Below are 23965 nucleotides of genomic sequence, written 5' to 3' on the forward strand. Positions count from 1 at the left end.
GCCTTTGTTCCGGCTAATACTGGTTTCGCTTTACTATTATTACTTTCAATGCCACGAATAATTCGTAAAATGTTGAATACACCATTCAACGAATTCACGAAAACAAAACTTGCAAGTTGTGAAAAGTATTGTTAGCATGCCATAACCCTAAGTACACCTAATTATGACACTTCGGATTCAAAGTGAAAGGAAAAAAAATAAATTTAAGGTTGAAACCAGTACTTCCTTATACAAAGGAGACAACAGGTGTAAGTATTTCGTATTTCCTTTCGAATGTTGTGTCACGGTAAATGTTGCGGCCGCAAGGCATTGTGGGGCAGCATTTTCTCCTCTCCTTTCGTAAAGGGAGGTCCAGTGGTTCCTAAGCTAAAGGAGGTTATAAAGGAAGTTTGAAACCTCCTTTCCTATCATCTAGAGAATTTGAACGGCTCTTATCATGGCTGCCACTGAGGGACTTCCGGGTCATTTCACTCCGTTAGGAAGGTTCCTAAGCCTAAACTGACTATTTTTTTTTGTTTTTGTTTTTGTTTGTCTACCCTCCCTCCCAAATGTAAAGCATCTTTGGGTTCAAGAAAAGCGCTATAGAAATATAATTTATTATTATTATTATTCGACCGCAGCCCAGGTCTCCAACGGTCAGGGCAAAGCACGGCTGCATCAAGCAGCATTTTGCCCTACCCCCATTGTGTTTGGAGTGCCAGGACCTGTTCATTGCTGCTTGCAGTTTTGATTTATTATTTTATATTTATTAAATTATTTTTTGAATAAAGCCAAGATATCTGTTTAAAATGAATAGTTATTTTGGATCCTTTGGACAATAAATAAACTTTAATGTCACAAACTAGCAGCGCTCTGATGATAAAAATCATAAACAGTTTACAAGGTTTCCCTACATTTGTTTTTTGGCTCTGTCTGTTACCATGGACACGAGGACTAAGTGTGTGTGGTTGCTCTACAGGCAGATGAAAACCTGGGCATGGTGATGATCTTCACGCTGGTCACAGCCGTTCAAGATAAACTCAACGAAATAGTGGATTTGATGAAAAACAGACGTGAGGAGGAGAAGCGACGGATAGATGAAGAGGAAGAGGAGGCAGAGAAGGTGGGAACATTTCACATACACGTTTTACATTAGATATACTTTATTGATCCCAAATTGGGAAATTGTTTAGTTATGGCAGCATGTTTACGAAGCATTTCACATGTGTAAGCATAGGAAGAAATAAATATAAACTGTAAATATATACAAATCAACGGCAGTAATATAAGTATCTGAGGAATGCACAAAATAAATAGAATAAGTTTGAAAACCCTGTAATATTCCAAATCACTACCAAAATATAATCACATAGGATACTATATACATTATAGAAGGATGCAATATGATCATTCTTAAATATCGTGAGTCAAGTCGTTCAGTTAGATGTACAGATCTGGTCTAAAGCCAGAGACTTTGCTGAGCTCTGAATCCACACTGTGGCTATTTTCCCCTCTTTGAGCCCGCAGCAGTATTAAGAAGTTCAGTCTCGCATTTGAAGTTGAATATAATGATAAATGTGTGTTTATCAGGTGGCCTTCCAGGGCACCGTAGTAACAATCGAGAACTTCCTGGCGTGGAGAGGCAGGTTTGAGCTGGAGATGGCCGAGCTGAGGAGTAAAAGACAGAAAGAAGAGGAGCAGGCGGGAAAGATCAAACTCTCTGGTAAACAATGAGTCTTTTACTCAACATTTCTCCGTCAAGGCTCTATGAAATACTAAAGAAAATGTGTCCCTCCCCAGGTAAACAGCTGTTTGAGACAGACCACAACCTGGACACATCGGACATTCAGTTCCTTGAAGACAGTGAGTGTTTAAACTGATGTTGTTATCATTGTTGTTCAATTGAATCAGGTGTAATGATATGGTCAAAACATGTTGGAGACTTGTGGGGCTATAGAGCCCTGAATATGATAAAGGGCCCTGGCATACTTTTTGGAGCTTTCCCTTTCCTGTATTGTGTTCTATAGGTTTTTGTGCATGTAAATGGTCTGCAAAGGCTCAAATCCCAAAGTTACCTTCAGAGGGACTTTCTCTCCCACACACTGTGACCTGAACATTTAAGCATGTACACATGTCACAGTACAGGCACAAAATACAAATATGAACATGAAAATTAGCATTATAGGGCCCCTTTAATATCTCTAATCTTTAATGTTCTATTCAAACTCAAACCTGCTCCCTCCCTCTGCAGCCGGAAACAACGTGGAGGTGGATGAGTCCCTATTCCAGGACATCGAGGACTTGGACCTGGATGAGGACGACCCAGACTTTGACCCTTTAGCCATGGGGAGTGACGAGGACTAAAGCAGGAGAGGACAGACTGACGGTCAGAACAGACTGCTCCTCGGGAATATGATCTGACAGGAATATGATCTGATGTGTCTAACATCACAATTACCTTTCAAAGACTCTAACAGCAGCTGCAGAGGAATTCCTCAGAAACAGAAACACATACATTTTTCATTTCTATGCCCCAACAATAAAATTGACAAAATAAACCTGTGTCCTGGCTCTGTTCGACCCTGCCGATGGCACTAAAGCATTCTGTCTGCCCTGGGGAGGCAAGAATATATCAGTATACTTCATTAGCATGATAATTAAAAAAAGAGGTGGATAAATACAGATACAATGTTTCCCTCTTTAATGGGGGAGCAGCAAACCATTAAAATACTCAAGGAAATACTTCAAAACAGTACACTATGTTTTTCCATAAAATACTTTAGTTCATATATGTACTCAACATTATACAACTACTACTGATCATTGTTTTAACTCTAATTACTTGAGTCAAGGATAATAGTATTGCTTAAGTTACATGTAACAAATACACAAAGTATCAATAACCTGTAGAGTAACCATAGACTGTATATATAAAGAGAGTAACACATAATCCCCCCCATATAACATGTGGGCATCTCACAGTGGAACTTACTCGTGCTGTCCGTCACATAGACACTGTTTAGCTGAAACTCACACAATGCTTCACTTCAGACACACTGTTATACGACGCGTAAGCACTCAGTGATGGAGCAGCATGATGGCAGGATTCACAGTGGAGGGTTATTAGAGTCCATACACAAAAGACGGAAAATAAGACACTTTTCAAGAGCATCTGTGTTTATTGTGTTGACAAACAGTGATACAAGTTTCCTTAAAGTACAATAATTAAAAAAATATAATCTAGTGCTGGAAATGTTTATTTGCATATATATCTACATGCGTATGTATATATAAAATATTATTGCAAGTATGCCTAAATCAAAGTGAATCATTAGAAAGGAAATAGACGTATACTTTATGTAATCCACCTGGTAGTTCTTCCATGTTCATACATTGCACAAATATGACAACCGTCAAACAATGATTTATGTGACGAAAGACTTCACAACATCTACTGGATGATCAGAAGAAAATTAAATCCACTAATATATTATATAGTATACAGTAGTATATTTTTTTATATAGTGGACCACTGTATTGAAATGAAGCTTTTCATAGATTTAAAAATCGTTCTGAAATGCATGTAAACTAAAAGCTGCCGGGATGAGTATGCTTCGGAAACTGTAGTGTTATCCCAGGCTAACATGTACAGAGACTGAAGGAATGAGATAGCTAACATAGTGTTCATCAAGCTGCAACTTGATCACTAAATGTCCCAGATAAAACGTAGAGGGGTGTCCTTCATCTCTCTTTGGAAGACCTGGTCGAACCTCTCGCTCTGGGCCACAGTGAAGTGATGCTTCCAGTCACCGATGGTGCCTAATGTTTACAACATGAAGTAGAAGGTTGTAGTCATACACACTCACTGCCATGGATATTTAGTCTCGGTAATTAGGCTTTTCCTGAAGTACTTAATTTTTTATTTTTTTGTGTTGTCTCTACTTCAACCCATCTTGTCTACAGTGGTCGACAACCCTTTCTATTAGAAAAGCCATTTTGCCACAAAATAACATTTGTCTGGAGACACAAAACATATTTGATAACAAGTTTTGTTGTACAGTTATGATGTATATAATGTATACAACTATAGTTTGTTGCATTTATGGATTTATAGATAATCGAAAAAGGAACAGGAAAAAGTTATAAATTAACCCTCCTGTTATCATTGGGGTCAATTTAACCCCTTTCAATTTTTAACGTATCTAAAAAAAATGGTTCACATATTTTTTTGCTTAATATTTCATGACTTTTCCTAATTTAGTGCGGACTAATGGGTAAACATAAAATGAACATGAAGATCTTTTTTAAATGTCCTGTACGCACTTTGTACGCATCGGTGTTCCTTGGGGTCAATTTGACCACAGGCTGTTTTAGTAGTTTAAAACATATTAAAATGTCAACATTTTAAACATATTTGTCTTGATTGTGTAGGATGATATTGAGGTGACTATTACAATCAAATGTATCGTTGTAAAACAAAACTACCCTCTGCTTTAGTTATTGGTCCTTTAACAACATCAAAAAGATCTGACTTTAACATTTTATTTCAATCAGTGAGATTTGATGGTGATTTATATATTTTTCTATAGTCACATAATACGAATTCTGGATGTATAATTTTATTTTATTTAACCTTTATTTAACCAGATAAAAAAGCATTGAGATAAAATCTCATTTTCAATGCTGACCTGGCCAAGAAGGCAGCAACGTTAAACATAACACATAACACAAACATATAAAGGGGTCTGTAGGGGGGAAGGTTGGGGTAATGTTTTTTATTTAAATGGTTATTTAGGTAGTCAACTAAGACACCTAAAGCACCAGAGACATACATTTTGGTTAAAATGTGGAATATGATCGTTGATTTTTAAACTACTGGGGTCAAATTGACCCCAGAGGATAAAGGGTGTAAAGTAAATCTGAGGATAACAGGAGGGTTAGTACAGCTAAGGCCTTCTGCTGAAATGATTTGCCAGAAAACATAATATGTAGATAAAGTTAAATTACTTGTGTTACATGTGTGCATGTAAAGGACAGGACAAATATACATTTCTGTAAAGATTTAANTTCTCGTACATGAGTTTAGAAGCGGTCAGTACGGTGATTGGTTTTTCAGAGCAGGCGGTCTCGGTGAAACTCATCCGCAACATCCCACAAACGAGCCCACAACGAGCCCACAAAACAAGGAAATAGCCTAGGCTAGAAATGTATTCCTATCAAATAGTTATGGACAGTGCAGTTAGCAGAATACACGCATGATGATACGTTTGTGCAGACCACGATAATGACGTTGTATATGCACGTTAAAGAGAGAGAGCAAACAATAAAAATACGTAAATTGCATTAAATCAAGGAGGCAATTAAAAGCACCCCGCAAACTATTATCCAATGAGCATATTTCCAGCACTTAAACACTTTCAATAACAGCCCATACCGCCGTTAAAGCCCCCCTATCATGATGAATGAAAACAATCTGCGTGTTGATGGAATGTACTTTCTTTCTATTGACGAACACGTCCTCATCTTTTGATGGCGCAATTATTTTTATGTGCGTCCCGTCAATAGCACCGACCGCACCGGGCATACCTGCATTGCCATGAAGTTGGCTTTGATCCTGTGTAGTTGTTGATTGTCCAAAGGAAACCGGATAAACTGTTGGATGATATGTGGTCTAGAGAGCGCGTTGATGGTTTGGTTTATGGCACGGCTGACTGATGGTTGCGATATTCTTAAATCGTCGGCATTGCAAAGTTGCATTTTCCCTGTTGCTAAATATCGTAGTGTTGCCAAACATTTTATTTCCGGACTAATCGGGTTATTCCTGTTAGTCGGGGATGTTATTGCATCCCGCACTAATTCCACAACAAGTTTGATACCCTCACGATTTTGCCTATATCTCTTGATCAATTCACAGTCTTCCATTGTCTCCAAAACATTTCGTCTCGCAGCCATTTTCAGATTCTTTGTGAATAGGTCTTCCTGAGTTAGGAGTCCTCTCGAGGACTTTTAAGCTCTCCTAAACTTAGGTGCTACTTTTAGGCCTAAAATACTTTGTGAATTGCTCTTAGTAAATAAAATTAGGAGTCCTAAATGTAAGACTGACACGCCCATTATGTTTAGGAGTTTCTCCTAAATTCGCCAGTTAGGAGCTACTTTTAGCCCTAAGATCCTTTGTGAATACGGCCCCTGGTCTGTTAGTTTCACCCATTCCTCATTAGCCCTTAAACCATCAGACCTTCTGTATTCCTGCATTTATCTTCTCCTTTGTTCAGCATTTAAGTTCTAGTTTTAGTTAGTCTTTGTCGGATTCTTGTATGTTGTACTGTAAAGTTTGGTTCGGTTCCATTTGCCTTGCCTTTCCTTGCCATGCTTTGTGTTAAATTGAAGTCTTAAAAGTTCCTGTTGTTTACAATTGAGTCCCACCCAGCCCAGCTTTAGTTTTGTAGTCAACTTAACAGAGTCGAGCAGAACTGTTAGCCCTTAGCTGAAAATAATTAGGCTGGACCAGTGTTCTCTGCCATGTAAGGCCAGGAAGATAGAGAGACAGCGATCTGTAAAGTATCAAAATAACTTAACCCTAGGTTCAGTTTACTGCTTACCCTGCTTAGGCAAAAACATTTACAGAATGGCTGTGCATGAAAACTGACTTTGGCATGCAGCGTAAACACTTTATCTTCTCTGTATTTACATTGTTTGGTCCCTTGGTTAAGCGCTCAATAACCCTTCAGGACTGCAGTTCCAGCTTCCGGGAGCCTCTCTGTGTTTTCCAGTATTACTGCTCAAAAGAATTTACAGTACACATTCAACATTTAATTGAGAACTGTCACTTTAAACCACAAGAGTAAACCTGGTAGTCCATGTTTTGTTTATTGAGGTCATTTCAAATTGTGACAGCACAAGAGAGAGACTCAAAGTTAAATGTAATACGTGTTTAGGTACTTTTTAGTGTTGTTTCGCGTCATCGGTTACCCATCTGTACTTACGGCTCATGCAGTCGAAGCGCAGCACCATACTGATGAAGCTCTCCAGGGTGATGTGTCCAGAGGAGGCTCCATAGCGCAGAGCCAACAAGTTTAGCATGTCATCGCTGACCCTCTTTCCTGACCGTTAAAAATAGGACAAGAATTTAGGTATGGCTTGATTAGGGCCGCAAAAAACTATTATGATTAAGAAACCGTTTACCAACTGCCTGCCTTGTTTTTGGGGTTTGTTTTCTTCGACTCTGTGTTAACATTTGGATTATACAAAATGCTAACGGGCAGCAGTGGGTTTAAGTAATTCAATGTTCAAGGTAAATGTCAGTCAAACACAAAAGCAGGGATTCACATTACACAATCGGAGTAAAGCTTTGTTTTTCTTTCGTTGACAGACAAGCATGCTGTACTATACTTAGTCAAAACTTTACCAAATCCTTCCTTTAAGATTCTCTGCTACATGCTTAAACTTCTCTGCTGCAGCTTTTATACTTTGTGCCTGGAGGCCAAATGCATTTCTTTCAGTGTAGACTTAAGACTAAAGCCCAGTGTATACACAAAAGCAAAAATGTTGACAAATCCGTTAGCCATGCCATTCCGGAGCACCTTGGGGTTAAGTATCTTGCCCAAGAAAACATCGACATGTTGACTGCAGGGCCTGGGATCCAACCCATAATCTTCCAGTTGAAAGACGATCCACAACAGCCCTAGTTGCAAAAAAGAACACATACGAAATGAGGCTGATTGTTACCTGAAGCCATGACAGCATTCCTCAGCTCGCTCAGTAACAGTGTTCCTGTCTTTGAAACATCAGTGCGGAAGAAAGTGTCCTGGTAAAACAGAAGACAGTGGGTTTTGTAGAACACAGTAAGAACATATGAACTCTCAATCAGGAAATAATCTCACTCTATCACTCAAAGTTGTTGGTTTTCATGAACCTTTTCTTGGTTATTTTTACCTTGTACGTGACGACCTTCTTCCAGAGGCCAATAAATTCCTCTCCATTCAGTTTGCCAGTGATTGATGTCTAACCAAAAATGAAGGTATATAACTTTACTAGATGTTGTTTCATGTCTAAGCCTGACCTTTAAATCTGTTCATGAGTGTGAAACTACCAAAAGGGCAGGCAGGTTTTGGCAGGTACACTACTACTACATTTACTGTGAGAGATTTCCCCTTAAGCAGTATGTAAACTGATGTTCTCATTTATAGCATTTGTTTCAATGTCTTACGTGCCTCCCTGCATATTCCTTAAAAGCGTTGATACCATTACCCCATTCCTGATCCTTCACCGACAAATCAGAGTCAGAATGCCCGTACCTCATTATAGCTTTTGCTGATATGAAAGCAATGAGCACATGTCAGATCCATTCGGAAACCACCAGTCAGCTTTTCATGTATACTTGGTTCTTTTGACGTGGGCGTGCAACCCTCTTATACAGACAAACAAATTCCTCCCCATTCAGTTTGTCAGGGATTGATGTCCAACCTAACCCTGTACTACATGCTGTGTCATGCCTGACCTTTAAATGTGTTCATGAGTGTGAAACTAGCAAAAGGGCAGGCAGGTTTTGGCAGGTACTCAACACTGTGTTTTATGCAACCGCATTCACTGTGAGAGACCGCCTTAATACAAAAAACGATATGGAGAAAAATTTCAAGCATGCAATGTATTCTATACAACAATACTCAAGGAATAAGACATTAGAGGATACATCCATCAGAGCAACCATGCTGCGACAGACATCAATGCTGAAGCCTCCAGATTTCATGTCTCCTAAATAAAAGTAGAAAAGAAACAGGACTTTTAATTTAGCTAAAACCTCTGAGTGCGTGCTACTCAAGACTTTAATATTTGAAACCTTTTAGAATGTTTTCATTTAGAAGCCTCTGGAGCTGCTCAGCATCCACTTCTTCGTACTGGGAATGAGAACAAGAAAATACTTATTTAGCTCACATGTTGAATTAAAAATAACTTTGGTTACCTTTATATTTAAAGAAAGTTATAGGGAAAAGTCTCTGTAACTGTCCTTTTCTGCATAAAAGGTCTACATCAATTACCTTGTCAGAGTATTGACGGAAAAAGTTTCTCTTATTTTCGTCGTTCTCCTCATTTTCAGTTCCTTTGTCCTGCAATATATTGAGTGCTTTCAGCTCGAGATGAACCAATGCAATAATGTTCAAATTATACAGTTTTGTCTCGTATGCTACAAATGTTAACAACATAATATAATCTATCTATTGAAATCTTGCACACCTCTTCCATAGCTTCCTCATGTTCGTGGTCATGGCCATCAGAATTTTCCCTGAAAGGAAAGACAAGAGACATCAGGACATTGCTTGTGTCCAGTTCTGGTCAACAAGAACAGCAAGAGATAGTAAATGAAGTGTAAGGTGTTACAATTTGACATAATAGTTACTAGTCCTATGAACACTGTTATTTTAATAAATGTTGGGCTCAGCTTGTTCGCATTACTTCAACCCCTAAATAATAATCTGTACATCAATCACCGACCTGATGGTAACTTCAATGAGCAAATAAAAGGTGCCTCTGCAGTTTACCAATCAGTAAAAGGTCCAGTTGAATGGAAGCGAACCCAAATCCTGATTGGCTGCTGATCGTAGGTTAACCCACTCACCCTTTTAATAGCTAACCATTCCAAATAAGAGCAGTCTGGTCAGACGTCTCACGCAAAGTAATTGAGAACCAGGGTTCAAGGTTCAAGGCTTTTATTTGTCATATGTACATAGCTACAGTGTAGTTATGACTATGAAAATCTTAGGTCACAGGCTCCTCCAACAGTGTAACACAATAAAACAGAAAAAGAGAAGTAAATAAATACGAAAATAGTGAAATAGTGCAATAAGAATCTATATACAAGCGATTGGAATATGATACGCAAGTAACCTAATGTTTTGATATCGTTTCGGATGATACACATGATCAGTTAAGGGTTGAAGTATGCCTTAAACAGGTGTGATGGAGTACTCAATCAGTGATTCTCTGTGCTTTGCAGTTGTAATGTAGATTTAATGCGCTATCAATTGATTGAAGTGTTCAAGTAACTTCCCCAACACTGCTTACTCTTTAATAGGCTCATATTATGTGTTGCGTATATATTTGTACAAGCCTTTAAAAAGAGTTATTGTAAATTTAGAATGCTTACTGGACGTGGGTCTCTGCCTTGGAGAGGATGGTCAGGATGAAGGAGGCAGTCTCATTGGGATTAAAGGTGGACGGTACGATCAGGTACTCGCCAGGCTTTAGTATCAGGAACCCCGTCACCTCACGTGCATTTGCGTAGGTTTTAGTTTGGTAGACAAGTCTGTTCGGGTTGAAGAAAGAGGCTGGGAACTTTCCCTTCAGTGACTTGTACTGTAAAACCAGTCATAAATAATGTATAAACATGTTGTTTTATATTATAGCTTTACAATTTAGGTAGGCATGAACTGTGTATGAGGATCGGGATAAAAATCGTACTTACTTCTTCAGTCACCTTCGAATAAATAAGAGGAAAATAAATTTGTTTAAAGTTTGACGTATACCAACATTCTAAAAAAACAGGCTCTTAGTGAGTGAATGTTGTTTTCTTTGTAGAATGTCATGAGCCACATACTATAAATGCAAAATGTGTAATATTGACCTCAAATACAGAGAATCCAATGTGGAGATTTTGGACCAGGCGTCTGTTTCTCTTGTCAGGCTTTTGCATCAGAGATACCAGCATGTTCTTCTCACCCTGTTTCCCAGAACATTCCCTGAGTAATTCATCAATCTTCACCCGGTACTGCGGATTTGTCCAGAAAAGGTCTGGAAGGCAAAGATATATATATAAAAAAAGGTCTATTAGTTTACTACACGGCTTAGTTGATTACTCGATTCTGATTGGTCAATTTAGACTTTCAGCCCTTTTTCGATAGCAGAACGTTGCTCAGGACGCTCTGATCAAGGATCTGATCAGGAGGTTAACACTCAAGGGAACATGATCATGATGTGACTGACTTGGATTGAATAAATTAAATGATTTTTTTAATCAATATTGTGAGTGAAATTGTTCAATCATTTAGTAAGTAGCCCTGTAATAGGTGGGTCATTAATGAGAAAATAACCCATTCCAGGTGAGCTATACCCTGTAGCAGCACATTATCCCTGACATTACGTTAAATCACGTTAGTGAGGGCTTGTTGGGGGGATTTTAAAGCCAGACAATTAGAATTTAATATTATACATAAAGTTAACTTATTATGCTATATAATATATCACATTAATCTCCCGCCCCGGACACACAAGAATGCGGTTTGATTGGCTAGCGCTTGCACTGGCATATGATTTGATTGGCTGGCGCTTCCGTCGACGCTTGAAAGGTTGAAAAGTTCTCAACTTTCAGCACGAGCAACGGAGGCAAAGCTAATGTAAACACAGACCATATTACTCCCAAAACACGTTGCGCATTGTTTCTGATACAGAAACGTTCCTGATAGGTTGGGGCGGAACGTTGCCAGGAGTTCAAAGTAAAGCCAGCCCACATTTTAGTAATGTCGTCATGACCGCAGTAAATCTGGATCAGCTCCGTTGGAGGAAAAGAAAGGGTTTCATTTTCTGACACTTTGTGAGACTCCTTGAATGAATAAAATACATAAAAAACTGCATAATAGAATACCTTTAAGTTGCGATTGAATTATGTATTTTTACAATTCAATTTAAAAAAGATCACAAAAAATCTCTACATTTTCGAATTGGCTCAAATCATGTCTCCACATTCTGCAGTTTTGAATAAATCCAGATTGTAAATACCCATGTTATTCATGCATCCTCCGGCAGTTGTTCCTGCAACCCATCGGCCCTCATTAAAGGAGGTCTTCCAGTGGCAAGATGTATTTTCCTCTAGGAAGTCGGGACACAGGCAGCAGATGTCCAGATCACTATAGAACCTACAGAAGTCTTCCAGGGTCATCCTGGTGGCATCAGAGATCACTTTAGATGACTCATTGTTGTTTTAGTTCATTCACTTCATCCACCAAAGGAAAAATACTTAAGTAAGACAATGTTTACAATCAGCGCTTTTCGTTGCGACTCTGTATTTGTAGAAAGAGATGACTTAACTTTGTCAAATCTACATTAAGGGATACTTACCAGAACTCCCCATTATCAGCCACAGAAAGGCACATCTCGCGTTCTTGAGGACTCACGGTCTGCCACAAAGGAGACCTTAAGAGAAGATTTATCAGTGAAGCATCCTTATTATACATGTTCCTTCACATTACAGTAAGAGTCAAGTAATGTTTCTTGAAGTGGGCACAAGCTCCAAAATGTGCGCCTCGTGGGGGTGGCCGGGATTTTTTGAACAGTTGCAAATACTGACAGTATGGGAGCTTTTGAGGAAGAAATATACAGTATTTCCGCTTGGGCTTAAACTCAACAATTTTGCAGTTAAAATAACTACTAAGACTTTGCAATGAGTGTGTGTGTTACGGTGTGTGAAGGAAGCAGGACCCAAATGCAGATTAAAGTGACAAAATAACTCCTTTATTTCAAGGCTAAACTCTAAACAAAGACTGAACAGAACACTCACCGAGGAACAAGCCATATCACAAGACAAACCGACAAAGACAGACAGAAAAATCAGAACTTAAATACACACAAGACTAATCATACAAACAAGACACAGCTGAGGAGGGAGGAGAAAACACAGGGACACCAGGTGAACACAATCGGGTAAATTAGACACACCAGGGAAACTAACGACAGGGAACCACAGATTTTCATTTCCTCGCTNCCAAATATGAACAATTGAGGGAAATGAGGAAGAACTGATGATTCAAATGTTGTAGTACAAGTAGTAATGTAGTTAGTGCATAAATTACTATTGCAACAAATGTGTTCATTTTCTTCATTATTAGTTGATTTTTTTGGACGAATGCTCCGGGCTAGTGGTTACAATGGTGGGGCCAGTGATAATACAATTCCACTGGCCCGGACTACCCCTGAAAAGTCTTCTATACCTTAGTAACAGTCTTTTATACCTTAGCAACGGTCCGCTATATAGAAATAACAGACCACAGAATGTCCAAACTGACCAATCAGAATTCAGTATTCAACTAAGCCATGTAATAAGTAAGGGATAATGTACAGCGAAACGGTCATTGATCCTCCTTAGCAACGGTCATCATTTTGCATAGCAGCACTGTGTTAATGAGTATTAACAACCTCTGAAATGTCCAAATTGACCAATCAGAATCTAGTATTTAACCAAGCCGTGTAATCCATTACAACAAAGGGTTTATGTCTATATGCCATCAGATAAAACGAGAGTCTAATACAAGTTTTACATTAAGCCTCCTGTTATCCTTGGGGTCAATTTGTATCATTGTAAAACAAAACTACCCTCTGCTTTAGTTATTGATCCTTTAACAACAGCAAAAAGTTCTTACTTTAACATTTTATTTCAGTCAGTGAGATTTGATGGTGATTTATATATTTTTGGATAGTCACATAATAGGAATTCTGGATGTATAAAGGGGTCTGTAGGGGGGAAAGTTGGGGTAATGTTTTATTTAAATGGTTATTTAGGTAGTTAACAAAGACACCTAAAGCACCAGAGACATACATGTTGGTTAAAATGTGGAATATGATCATTGTCTTGAGTTTTAAACTACTGGGGTTAGCTAAATCTGAGGATAACAGGAGGGTTTTAATAGACTCTAACTTTTGTTCTCAGTTAAGAGTCATTTGGTGAAGCGCTCTTTCTACTGCCCCGCTGGATGGACCTGGATCAACGGACGCTGTTTCTACTTCAACCCCACACCCATGAGTTGGGCTAGAGCCGAGGTAATGCTGGTCCCTGACTCAGGACTACAAATGCATTTGTTTTGATAGTTTGATAACCTTTACAAACTGTCCCCTGAGACAAATGTAACATTTGTGATATTGNCTCACAGAAGAACTAGTCAAGGCAAAAGACGAACCGACAAAGACAGACAGAAAAAACAGAACTTAAATACACACAAGACTAATCATACAAACAAGACACAGCTGAGGAGGGAGGAGAAAACACAGGGACACCAGGTGAACACAATCGGGTAAATTAGACACACCAGGGAAACTAACGACAGGGAACCACAGACAGATTTAAACAAGACAAAATAAAACGCAGACAGAAAACCAGAGACAGATCTAGACAAGACACAACGCAGACAGAAAACCAAAGACTGATCTGGACAAGACACAACGCAGACAGAAACAGGCAAGACAGGAGGTGAAGACCTTTCAAAATAAAACATGAAACAAAAGACAAGACAAAATACAATACAGACAGATCGTGACAGTGTGTCTAACTTTCAAGTGTCATTTTTTTTTCATTACAACTGATAAAGCCTTAGAGATATGAACGTATAAGACCTGTCAAAACTTGGCATCCCTCACAATGGTCTGCTGTAAAATGGTACAACCAGTTTATTAAAGGTTGTTATAAAATGGTTGTGCGAGTTTGCAATGAAAGGCTTCAGAAAGGATCCCATTGCTCTAATCAGAATTTCCACAGGCGTGTTAAAACATGATGAACATAGCTAATGTAGTAATTTGCCTTTGTGCTACAATAAACATGTATGCAATACTATTTTGTCATTGAAAAGGAATCTCAGTTTATTTCCCAAGGCAACAGATCAAAGCAATGTCTCTGTGAAACAGTCACTGTGTCATTTTTACTTGTCACTCCAGTCTCCGATCCACTCTCGTTCGCCCCAGGGGTTCCACAAACGCACCAGGTGTACCAGTTGCCCTTGGCTCGTCATCTGCTCAACATGACCAGAGGAAACACACAGTTATTTGAAATGAAAATAATTACACTTAAATTGTAATTAGTAAAGTCTTTACTACGAGTATACAGTAGAGGCCAACCTAAAGGTGCTATAAATGGTAATGTGCATATAGGGGGGGGGGTGGCTGAAGGTGTGGGAGAGAAACACAGGGATTTTAACCTTTGCAGACCATTTACGTGCACAAAAACCTATATAACACTACAGGGAAGGGAAAACCCCAATAAGCAGAATAAGGCCGCTTTAACATTGGACGCGTACTTTGTTAGCACTGTTAGCATCGTTGGCAGCTCTATTGTAGCACTGTGAGAGCCGTGAGGAAGCAATCCCAGCTGAGAATAATAGATATGCTCTGAATGTTGTGTATTGCACCTTTAAGCTTTTATTATCTCAAAAGTCTGAATATCAACAAAAGACATTTGCAGGACCTAAATTATATATACTGGATATAATGATAATATAATAAAAAAAAACTTCACCTGTTTCACACCTGTGACAGTGTAGGCATGTCCTTGGACGATTCCATTTGGTAAAACCGTGTTGTCAGATGTGGCCTAGAAGATTTAGATACATGTTATTATTGGAGTCAGAATAGTGCATAATGCTTTATCCCTCGGTGAATTAAGTAAACAGGAGAGTCATCAGACGTGTTCATCTGGTATCCTAAATACTCTGGGTAGGATATTTAGCTGATTGGATTTACAGTTTTTTATTTCGAAGCAATAATGCAGCACAATATTATCCTCTGACAGGCTGTCTCTCGTTCACTGGCAGGGCATTGCCGTGGAAACGCTTTAATCTTTGAACACGCCTGTCGGATTGATCAAGTGGTGATCAAAAGATGTTCAGAAACGATGCAGGAATCGGGTACAAGAATCCAAAAATGTAATAGATAAACAGTTAAAATAGTCAGCTAAAAGTGAGCTAAAATTAATGGATATTCTTTGTTGTACCTTAACAATACAACTAATGCTATTAATACAAACTCAGCAGGGCATCGGGACGCACACCCAAGTTTCAGTCACACAGTCAACATTTCTCTGAATTTTCTAGTTCACACATACTGTACAGCAAAGTACAAAGATCACAGGGGGGGCGCCAGGCCTCAGATGATTTGAGGCCAAATATCATCTTTAGACTTTTTTTTTAAAACTTTTTTTTTTGTTGCATATTTTGTCTTTAATCTTGCTGGGAGACTTCAACGCACATGTGGGCAATGATGGAGACACTTGGAGGGGAGTGATTGGGAGGAACGGCCCCCCTGATATGAACCGGAGTGGTGGTTTGTTACTGGACTTCTGTGCTAGTCATGGATTGGCCATAAAAAAACACCATGTTCGAACATAAGGATGCTCATAAGTGTACGTGGTGCCAGAGCACCCTAGGCAGAAGGTCCATGATCGATTTCGTTATCGTATCATCGGACCTGAGGCCGTATGTTTTGGACCCTGAGACTGCCAAGGCACACNAGAATATGTGGGGTATTGTGAAGAAGAAGCTGAAAGACACCAGACCCAACAATGCTAATGAGCTAAAGGCCGCTATTGAAGCATCCTGGGCATCCATAACACCTCAGCAATGCCACAGGCTGATTGCCTCCATGCCACGCCGCATTGATGCAGTAATCCGTGCAAAAGGATTCCCAACCAAGTACTGAGTGCATTAATGGACATTTTCAAATGTTTGATTGTGTTTTGCTGTTATAAATCTTTTTTTTTTACTTGGTCTGAGGAACTATTCTAATTTTTTGAGATAGGATTTTTGAGTTTTCTTAAGCTGTATGCCATAATCAGCAATATTAAAATAATAAAAGGCTTGCAATATTTCAGTTGATTTGTAATGAATCCAGAATGTATGACATTTTTGTTTTTTTAATTGCATTACAGAAAATAAAGAACTTTATCACAATATTCTAATTTTCTGAGACAGTCCTGTATGGCTGAAGCAGCCCCTTCCTTAAGGGAGGTAACAGACGTCAGGGTTGGTCATAAACGGGCAAAAGGTGGATATCTATGAGAATTATTCCCCAACACTTCCAATGCACATATGGACATGCGATTATTGGATTGGATATTTGGAGAAATAGCTCAAATAACCCTCTCTTCCAAACATCCAAACTATCCCTATAAGATCCAAAATATCCTTAAGTATTCTGGTCCACTTCGAAGGTGAGCACTTAAGTTTTCTGATCATGGTTCTAAAAATATTTCTACTGACATGGGTCACAAGAGTCTGAATTTGGTTCCTTTTTAGGTTGGGCAATTTGGAGACAGTTCATATATCACATTATTTTCTACAACATACTATGATATCTAAATGCGAAATTGTAGGATTGACCATCAGTGCTTTAACAAAATATTTGCGACATAAAATTTTAATAATCAGGTTTGTTCGTATACTGACATTTATATTGGCCATATCAAAAATCTGAGCCAATTTCTAGTCTCATATGATATGGATACAATATTTATATATCGCCCAGCCCACCGTTTCCGTTGCCGACCGGCTCCGTGGTCTCCCAGTTCATGGATTTCTGAACCGCCTTCTTCCATCGAGCGTAGCGGAACTCGCTCTCTGCAGATATAAAAGACAAGCTTTTACATTTCAGCTCCTGGAGACGTGTGCTTCTCTCCGTGTGACAGAAGTCAGTACCTTCAGGGTTGATCTGAGGCTCGAACTTCTCCGAGGTGACTTCACTCAGGTCCTCTGGCTTCAGACTCCACACGCTCACCCCCTCGGCTGACCCCGCTGCCATCGCTGCGCCCAGAGCGGTGGTCTCAGGCATGGAGGGCTTCACTGCAAAGCACAATCAACACCATGTTTACGGGGAAGAGAAACAAGTTGATGCATCTTTATGGACATATTCATGGGACAAACACAACCAATATATTGCATGTTGACCAAAACACGTACATTTCCAAAAGCTGCAATTTCTATTCATTTTCTAGTGTTTGTTATTCAGTGTGTCATCTATTCCACTTTATGCCAGCAGATGGTATTAATGCTCAGTGTAGCCCCATCACAGTTTGATGCAGGCTAGAAAAGGACTTTTATGTTGATAAAAATGTACTAAGTGCACCAAAACCTTTTGTCGTATGTCCACCAACCTACTGCCAGTTTCTGAGTTTTCCGCACCCACGCAACAGTTTCCCGTTTAGCATCACCCTTTTGACAAATATGATAAAAGGCTCTTACCGACAGGGATGCAGAGGATGTCGGCCTGCAGCTGCATCAGAAGCTTGTTGGATGTCATCCCTCCGTCCACCTGGAGCTGGGTGAGGGGAATACCGCTGTCCTGGTTCATAGCGTCCAGGATCTTCAAAGAAAACAGAAAAACAGTTATCACACAAATACCTACATCTAAATTAAAACATATATACAAATCTAGCAAACTGATTACACACATACGAGTATGTATTAGATGAGTTTGTTGAAATAGTTTTGGGAAATTGAGCACCTTTCCCGCCAACATCAGTGTGAAAATTGAAAAAGTGTGGAAACACAATATGCATTCATGTGCTTACCTCCCGTGTCTGGAAACACACAGCTTCCAGTGCAGCGAACGCCACGTGATACTTATTAGTGAACTGAGTCAACCCGCAGATGATCCTGTCAGAGAGGATCGAGTGAACAGAGAGTAAGGACGGTGAAGGCTGTTAGACACTGATCTGAATTTGTGTCTTCTTCTTCTTACCCTCTTGCACTGGGCTCCCAGTACGGTGCGTAGAGGCCCGAAAAGGCAGGAACAAAGTAACAGCCGTAGGAAGTGCCGACTGACGCTGCAAACTGCTCTGCAGCGGGGGAAACACAAACAGGAATACATTGCAATACATAGGCAGGTAAGATATCACCAACTTTGATCCTTAAATATAAAGATTAGAGCAATCAAAGATCAAGATACCCCTTTAAAACAATAAGATGTCATTATTGCTTATCAAATGTCAGCACATACCGAGCTCTTCAGAGGATTTGATGATTCCCAGATTGTCCTGCAGCCAACGAACCACAGCGCCTGCAATGGCTACAGAGCCCTTGGAAAAAGCACCAGAATAACACTTAGTATAGAAAGTGAAAAGTATGATTTAGTAATGTCGTGAAAATGTGTGTATTTCAGATTCTGTACCTCCAGTGCGTAACACGCAGGTTGGTCGCGGCCAAGTTTGTAGGCCACAGTGGTCAGAAGGCCGTGTTCGGACATTACAGGCTACAAAAACAAACACAAAGAGAGAAATGCCAGTGTGTGTCTGCGATATTTGAAGGGACGTGAACTGTTCAAATGTAAATCTGACGTATTGTACCTTAGCTCCAGTGTTTCGCAGGAGAAAGCAGCCAGTTCCATACCTGAAACACATCAGGAAGCAAACTTTCAGCAGGATTTATAACGCTAACAAAACATTTAAGAGAATATCTATAACATGAGTCTAGTTGTTTTTAGACATGTTAATGCAGAAATGACTCACGTGTTTTTCGCCTGCCCGTCCTGGAAACACATCTGTCCAACAAGCGCTGCTGACTGATCCCCTAAACACTGTTTTTCAAATCACACATAAACCCATCAGGTGGAAGCTTCGAACATAGCTCAAATACCTTTCAAGCATTAAAACTACATAGACACTATTGGAAAGGAAAACAGAGATGAACCTACCCCAGAGATGGGGATCCCTGAGAGGGCTCCAGATTTCTGCAAAAAAACAAAACATGTTTAATAAGGGAACTGTGTACGACACATTAAAAGAGCATTCCAAAATGTGTTGACATATATTTACTGTTTATTATGAAATGAATCGAACTAATTCAACAGAAACAAATCACTATGAGCTACATGCTACAAAACTGAAAACAGAGGGACTCATTATTTGACTACAGGAAGCCAAATAACAAACACACACTACTGCTTTGTTTTTTACAGAAAGTATACTGTAACAGTGAGCGTGAATAGTAATTTACATTGAAATGTCTTCACTCCTACTCATGTTCTCATGAAGACAGAAAGATAAGGTTGGTGGAGTCAGCGTGTGCCAAAGAGTGAAGAGATTTGAGGACTTTGCAGAGGAAGATGGGCGGCCAATGGCATGCCACAATAAGCAATGATAGGGGGGGGGGGGCATCTAGTACATTTCCAATGCAGCGAACACGCATACCATAATATGTGTGTGTGTGTGTGTGTGTGTGTGTGTGTGTGTGTGTGTGGTTAAACTGGGTTCAAATTGAAGATAAAACTTGGTCAATCTTGTTTTTTGTACACTCGAGTCTCTGCTGTCCATTTGGTTAAAGAGGCCCTAGTGTGCTGTAGTGTGTTATATAGGTTTGTGTGCATGTAAACGGTCTGCAAAGACTAAAATCCCTGTGTTCCCTTCAGAGGGAGTTTCTCAAATATTCACTTTCATTCCTTAAGGATATTTGTCTGTTTAGCTCCCATAGGATCCATTATATTCCCTAATGTACATTTCATATTGAGAGCCTTGACTGCTGCATCTGGAGATATAACAGAGACAAAAGCAGCAGAAATGCAGGCAGGAATACCAAAACAATAAGCATTACAAACAATAAAGCCTCATAGATCATTGGCAAAATAAGCAGCAGCAAATGTACCTGGTTAGTTAATAGTTAGTGACCCCAATGTGACTCAAATCTGACCCGTTTAAACATTTACAATCGGCAATAAGGCAAACTAAGTTAACTTTGTAGCTAATAAATCATTAGCCTTTGTATTAATCTTGGAAATGCACTGTGTGATGGTGTGCGTGTGTGTGTGTGTGTGTGTGCGCTTTGGCCACGGAGAAGCGGGACGGGTTAAAATGGTGAGTATTACTTACCCGGCTAGAACATAATTTCTACCAGTGAGAGAAGAGAGACAATGGCTCACAAAAAATGCCTACAAATACTTTTTCAGACAACCTTTATGCATGACATGAGCTTAAATCTGTGGCCTGTTACATGAGACATGGTTCATTAAAACACCCATTATAGGGTAAATGTAAGTAGACTTGAATTTGTATTTATGTGTCCTTACCATGAGGCCATAGATTTCTGAAGAACTCCTCACTTTCGGCAAGATCTCCATGGGAATACCAAAATATCTGACGGAAATCAGAGGAAAGGCCAATGAATGACGAAGACAATTCTGCTTCTCTTACCATTTTCAGTGATATTCTTAAAATTGAAAAGGCAGTACAGTGGGATGTTAAGGCCATGGAAAGTAGGTGCCATACGTGCAGAGTTCTGGGTCCCAGTCCAGAGTGTGGATGTTAAACAGCATGGTTCTGCTGGCGTTGGTCACATCTGTGCAGTGGACGCCGCCAGACTTCCCACCAGTCAAACACTGTTGGAAATCCATCGGAAACACACTCCAATGGTCAGTTTTCCACCATCATCCCATATGTACATTTGAATGACATCCACACCGTTACCGACCCAGATGAGCCAGGAGTCCACGGTGCCGAACATAGCGCGATGTGACACCACGGCATCATGGACCTCGTCCACGTTGTCCATCAGCCAGCGAAGTTTCACCGCGCTGAAGTAGGTGCTGATTGGGAGCCCTGTTTTATGCTGCAGGGGGACAGAGACATACAGAACTGTTTTAATGCAGCTACCAAGAGTGGGAGCAGACTGTATGTGTCTTTAAATTGCAACAATGGTGCTTCAATTAATATCAAATGTGTAGGAATGAAAAAATCCTCAAGCTTCGTCCTCTTAAGATTTTCCTTCAGGCCTTTTTTATTTCATTCTCAACGGGAAAAAGGGGGTGAAAATGAGCGTGTCCCGTTTCCATCAATGCAGGGCTGGTGCCGGTAAATACCGTGACCACTGCAGAGTCATTTGTCCCGTGGAAAAATGTAGATGGTAACATTTTACTGATGACAAAAGCCAGATGTTAGCGGGTTATTGTCCACTGGGAGAGGGGCTTTAGAAAAGAGATATTAGTGAAAAAGGCTCATTGTCCTTCTGTGCTCTCTAAAACCAACTGTTCCTGGTGCCCCGTCAATGGAAAACTAAAATATTAAGTGCTTACCTTTAAGTGGTTCTTATTCCTCCCTGGAGTTTTGTTGATTAGACGTTCGACTGTAGATTGAGTCCGCAGGTCCAACCAAACTGAACGAAAAACAACATTATTTCATAGCAGCAAAATATCTGTTAAAAAACTATACGATTGTGTCTGCGTACTCTTTAAAAAGGCACAGATTAGTGCTTATATAAATGGAAATAATAAATCAAATAACATTCAACTGTACCTATTGCATTGTAGAGGGGCTCCCCTGTCTCTTTGTCCCAAACAAGCGTGGTCTCTCTTTGGTTGGTCACTCCAATAGCTGCACAGATTCAAATAATTTCCACATTTTTAGATAATGAACGCCTTACTATGATATAAATGAAAAGGGCCTCATCGGTAACATGTGAGCTTGTGTACCTTTAATGTTTGAGATGTCTATGTTTAGCTGGGTGAGTTTTTCACACGTCCGCTCCATGCACTCGTAAACCGACTGCAGAATTTCTTTGGGGTCTTCCTCCACCCATCTGAAACAGATGGCAGTGTATCTCAATGAATAAGATTACATTTCCTAAATGTGTATGCATATTTTAGGAATTGTTTTGTATCGTTTCACAAACCCTTCTTTGGGGAAGCTCTGTTTGATTTCCACCTGATGATGGCTAAGGAGCTCTGCTGTTTTCGCATTAAACACCTTTGAAGAAAGAACATAGCTCTTTAATATGTATGCATGGTACAATTATATCAAAACAACACAATGAAATATCTACTTTTAGCAGAATTGTTTTTACTATGCATGCTTTTTGCACACAACAGCACAGTTGCAACTAGGTCTAGGTAGTGTCATATTTTCACAATATAGTAATCACTATACTGTGACCACTTGGTGTTAAAACATTAGGATTGAAGTTATTATAGTAGGACAACAAGAAGGAAATATAGCATTTTAAGTTGCGTTTGTGTGTTAAAATATTAAATAATAATAAGTAGGGATGCACCGAATATTCGGCCGCCAAAAATTATCGGCCGAAAATGGTTAAAAAGGCCCTTGCACCGAAAAAATATCACCGAATGTCAGAGAACAGGGTTAAGTTGGTAAGCTAACGTGTTGTTGTGATGGCGTAATCAAAACGCGGCGACAAGCACGGCGCGGGACCATGCTCGCGGCTGGCTCACAGCCAACATGTCTGCCGCTTGGAGGTATTTCAAAATATTAGAGAAAGACGCGCGGATTGCGATTTGTAAAACCTGTTCAGCTGACATTTCTCGAGGGATTACTCCACCACTTGAAATCAAAACACCCGGACAAATATGCAGAGTATGATCAACGTAACCCTGTTCTCTGACATTCGGTGATATTTTTTCGGTGCTTAAAAAGCCTTTTAACCATTTTCGGCCGATAATTTTCGGTGGCCGAATATTCGGTGCATCCCTAATTATCATAGATGTTTAATATCTTATCTCATTGTTTGGTTTACCTTCACATGGTTATCTTTAAGCATGAACATATATCCGTTATGTAAACGTACGTCATACATCTTCTAGTTATTTTGTCATAAGATTTTTAGATTGAATCAAATACAATGTAATTACAGGATAATAATAATACATTTTGTTTAAGGCGCTTTTCATGACACCAAAGGACACCGTACAATTTGTTAAATATTCTCAGGGTAGAGCTATGCTTCCTGCCTCCCCTCTTCAGCTAGGGTTTCTTGTCCCTTGTCTATACTTTCAACCCAGTCTCACTGCATTTCGTGTTATATTCCCGAAATTAATCTATTTAATTCGTGTTCACCAACACGATTTTCGCATTTTTTCGTGTCACACAGAACGATTTTAAAAAGCAATGTAAATAATAACAAGTTGAAGGAAAAAACAGTGACAGAAAATAAGATTCAGTCATTCTGACACAGAACGATTTTAGAAGCAATGTATTTCTATTGGTAGTGTGGTTTCGTGCCTGAACCAAATAATAACAAATCAGAAGGAAAAAAATTAGATTCAGTATTCTGAGGCTCTGAGCCATTTCTTTTCTCGCGGACGGCAAAAAAACTCCGCATTATACAATTTAAAATAAAGGGTTAGGCTTAGGGTAAGATATTTGGAGTAAAAAATGTTTTATAAACCACACAGCTTCTGGTAGTCCCAGGACCCGACCTGGACAAAAAGACTGGTGCAGGCACGAAACACAACTACCAATAGA

The 23965-nt window shown here is 39.5% G+C and overlaps 2 protein-coding genes across 4 annotated transcripts in view; one reads left to right on the forward strand and one right to left on the reverse strand.

Annotated features, from left to right (window-relative positions):
- Window positions 1-23965, reverse strand: part of LOC104961473 (glycerol kinase) — a 59755-nt gene that overhangs the window by 31585 nt on the left and 4205 nt on the right. For 2 of the 3 annotated variants that reach the window (XM_010789771.1, XM_010789786.1), the window contains exons 2-19: window positions 22380-22453; window positions 22180-22286; window positions 22004-22081; window positions 21784-21863; window positions 21183-21320; window positions 20981-21090; window positions 20782-20848; window positions 20585-20602; window positions 19414-19449; window positions 19229-19296; window positions 19067-19109; window positions 18892-18972; window positions 18721-18799; window positions 18463-18559; window positions 18293-18377; window positions 17964-18084; window positions 17421-17564; window positions 17256-17342 (exon numbers count right to left, since the gene is read on the reverse strand). In XM_010789771.1, coding sequence (XP_010788073.1) covers window positions 17256-17342; window positions 17421-17564; window positions 17964-18084; window positions 18293-18377; window positions 18463-18559; window positions 18721-18799; window positions 18892-18972; window positions 19067-19109; window positions 19229-19296; window positions 19414-19449; window positions 20585-20602; window positions 20782-20848; window positions 20981-21090; window positions 21183-21320; window positions 21784-21863; window positions 22004-22081; window positions 22180-22286; window positions 22380-22453 — 1513 coding nt within the window. The remainder of the gene's footprint in view (window positions 1-17255; window positions 17343-17420; window positions 17565-17963; window positions 18085-18292; window positions 18378-18462; window positions 18560-18720; window positions 18800-18891; window positions 18973-19066; window positions 19110-19228; window positions 19297-19413; window positions 19450-20584; window positions 20603-20781; window positions 20849-20980; window positions 21091-21182; window positions 21321-21783; window positions 21864-22003; window positions 22082-22179; window positions 22287-22379; window positions 22454-23965) is intronic. The other variant, XM_010789780.1, reaches the window with a different exon arrangement.
- rwdd1 (RWD domain containing 1) lies at window positions 929-2537 on the forward strand. Its single transcript, XM_010789739.1, has 4 exons — window positions 929-1102; window positions 1570-1702; window positions 1780-1842; window positions 2231-2537. The coding sequence occupies exons 1-4, from the start codon at window positions 977-979 to the stop codon at window positions 2341-2343; spliced, it is 435 nt and encodes a 144-aa protein (XP_010788041.1). The 5' UTR covers window positions 929-976; the 3' UTR covers window positions 2344-2537.

This window comes from Notothenia coriiceps, unplaced genomic scaffold, assembly GCF_000735185.1.
Source record: "Notothenia coriiceps isolate Sejong01 unplaced genomic scaffold, NC01 NC01_scaffold00001466, whole genome shotgun sequence".
NCBI classification, from domain to species: domain Eukaryota; kingdom Metazoa; phylum Chordata; class Actinopteri; order Perciformes; family Nototheniidae; genus Notothenia; species Notothenia coriiceps.

Bases quoted from the DNA above. Each gene is read 5' to 3' on its own strand.
- rwdd1 (XM_010789739.1), top strand. From the start codon at position 977: ATGGTGATGATCTTCACGCTGGTCACAGCCGTTCAAGATAAACTCAAC. The intron at 1,103-1,569 runs GTGGGAACATTT...TGTGTTTATCAG, and splicing joins AGGAAGAGGAGGCAGAGAAG to GTGGCCTTCCAGGGCACCGT. The intron at 1,703-1,779 runs GTAAACAATGAG...GTCCCTCCCCAG, and splicing joins GGGAAAGATCAAACTCTCTG to GTAAACAGCTGTTTGAGACA.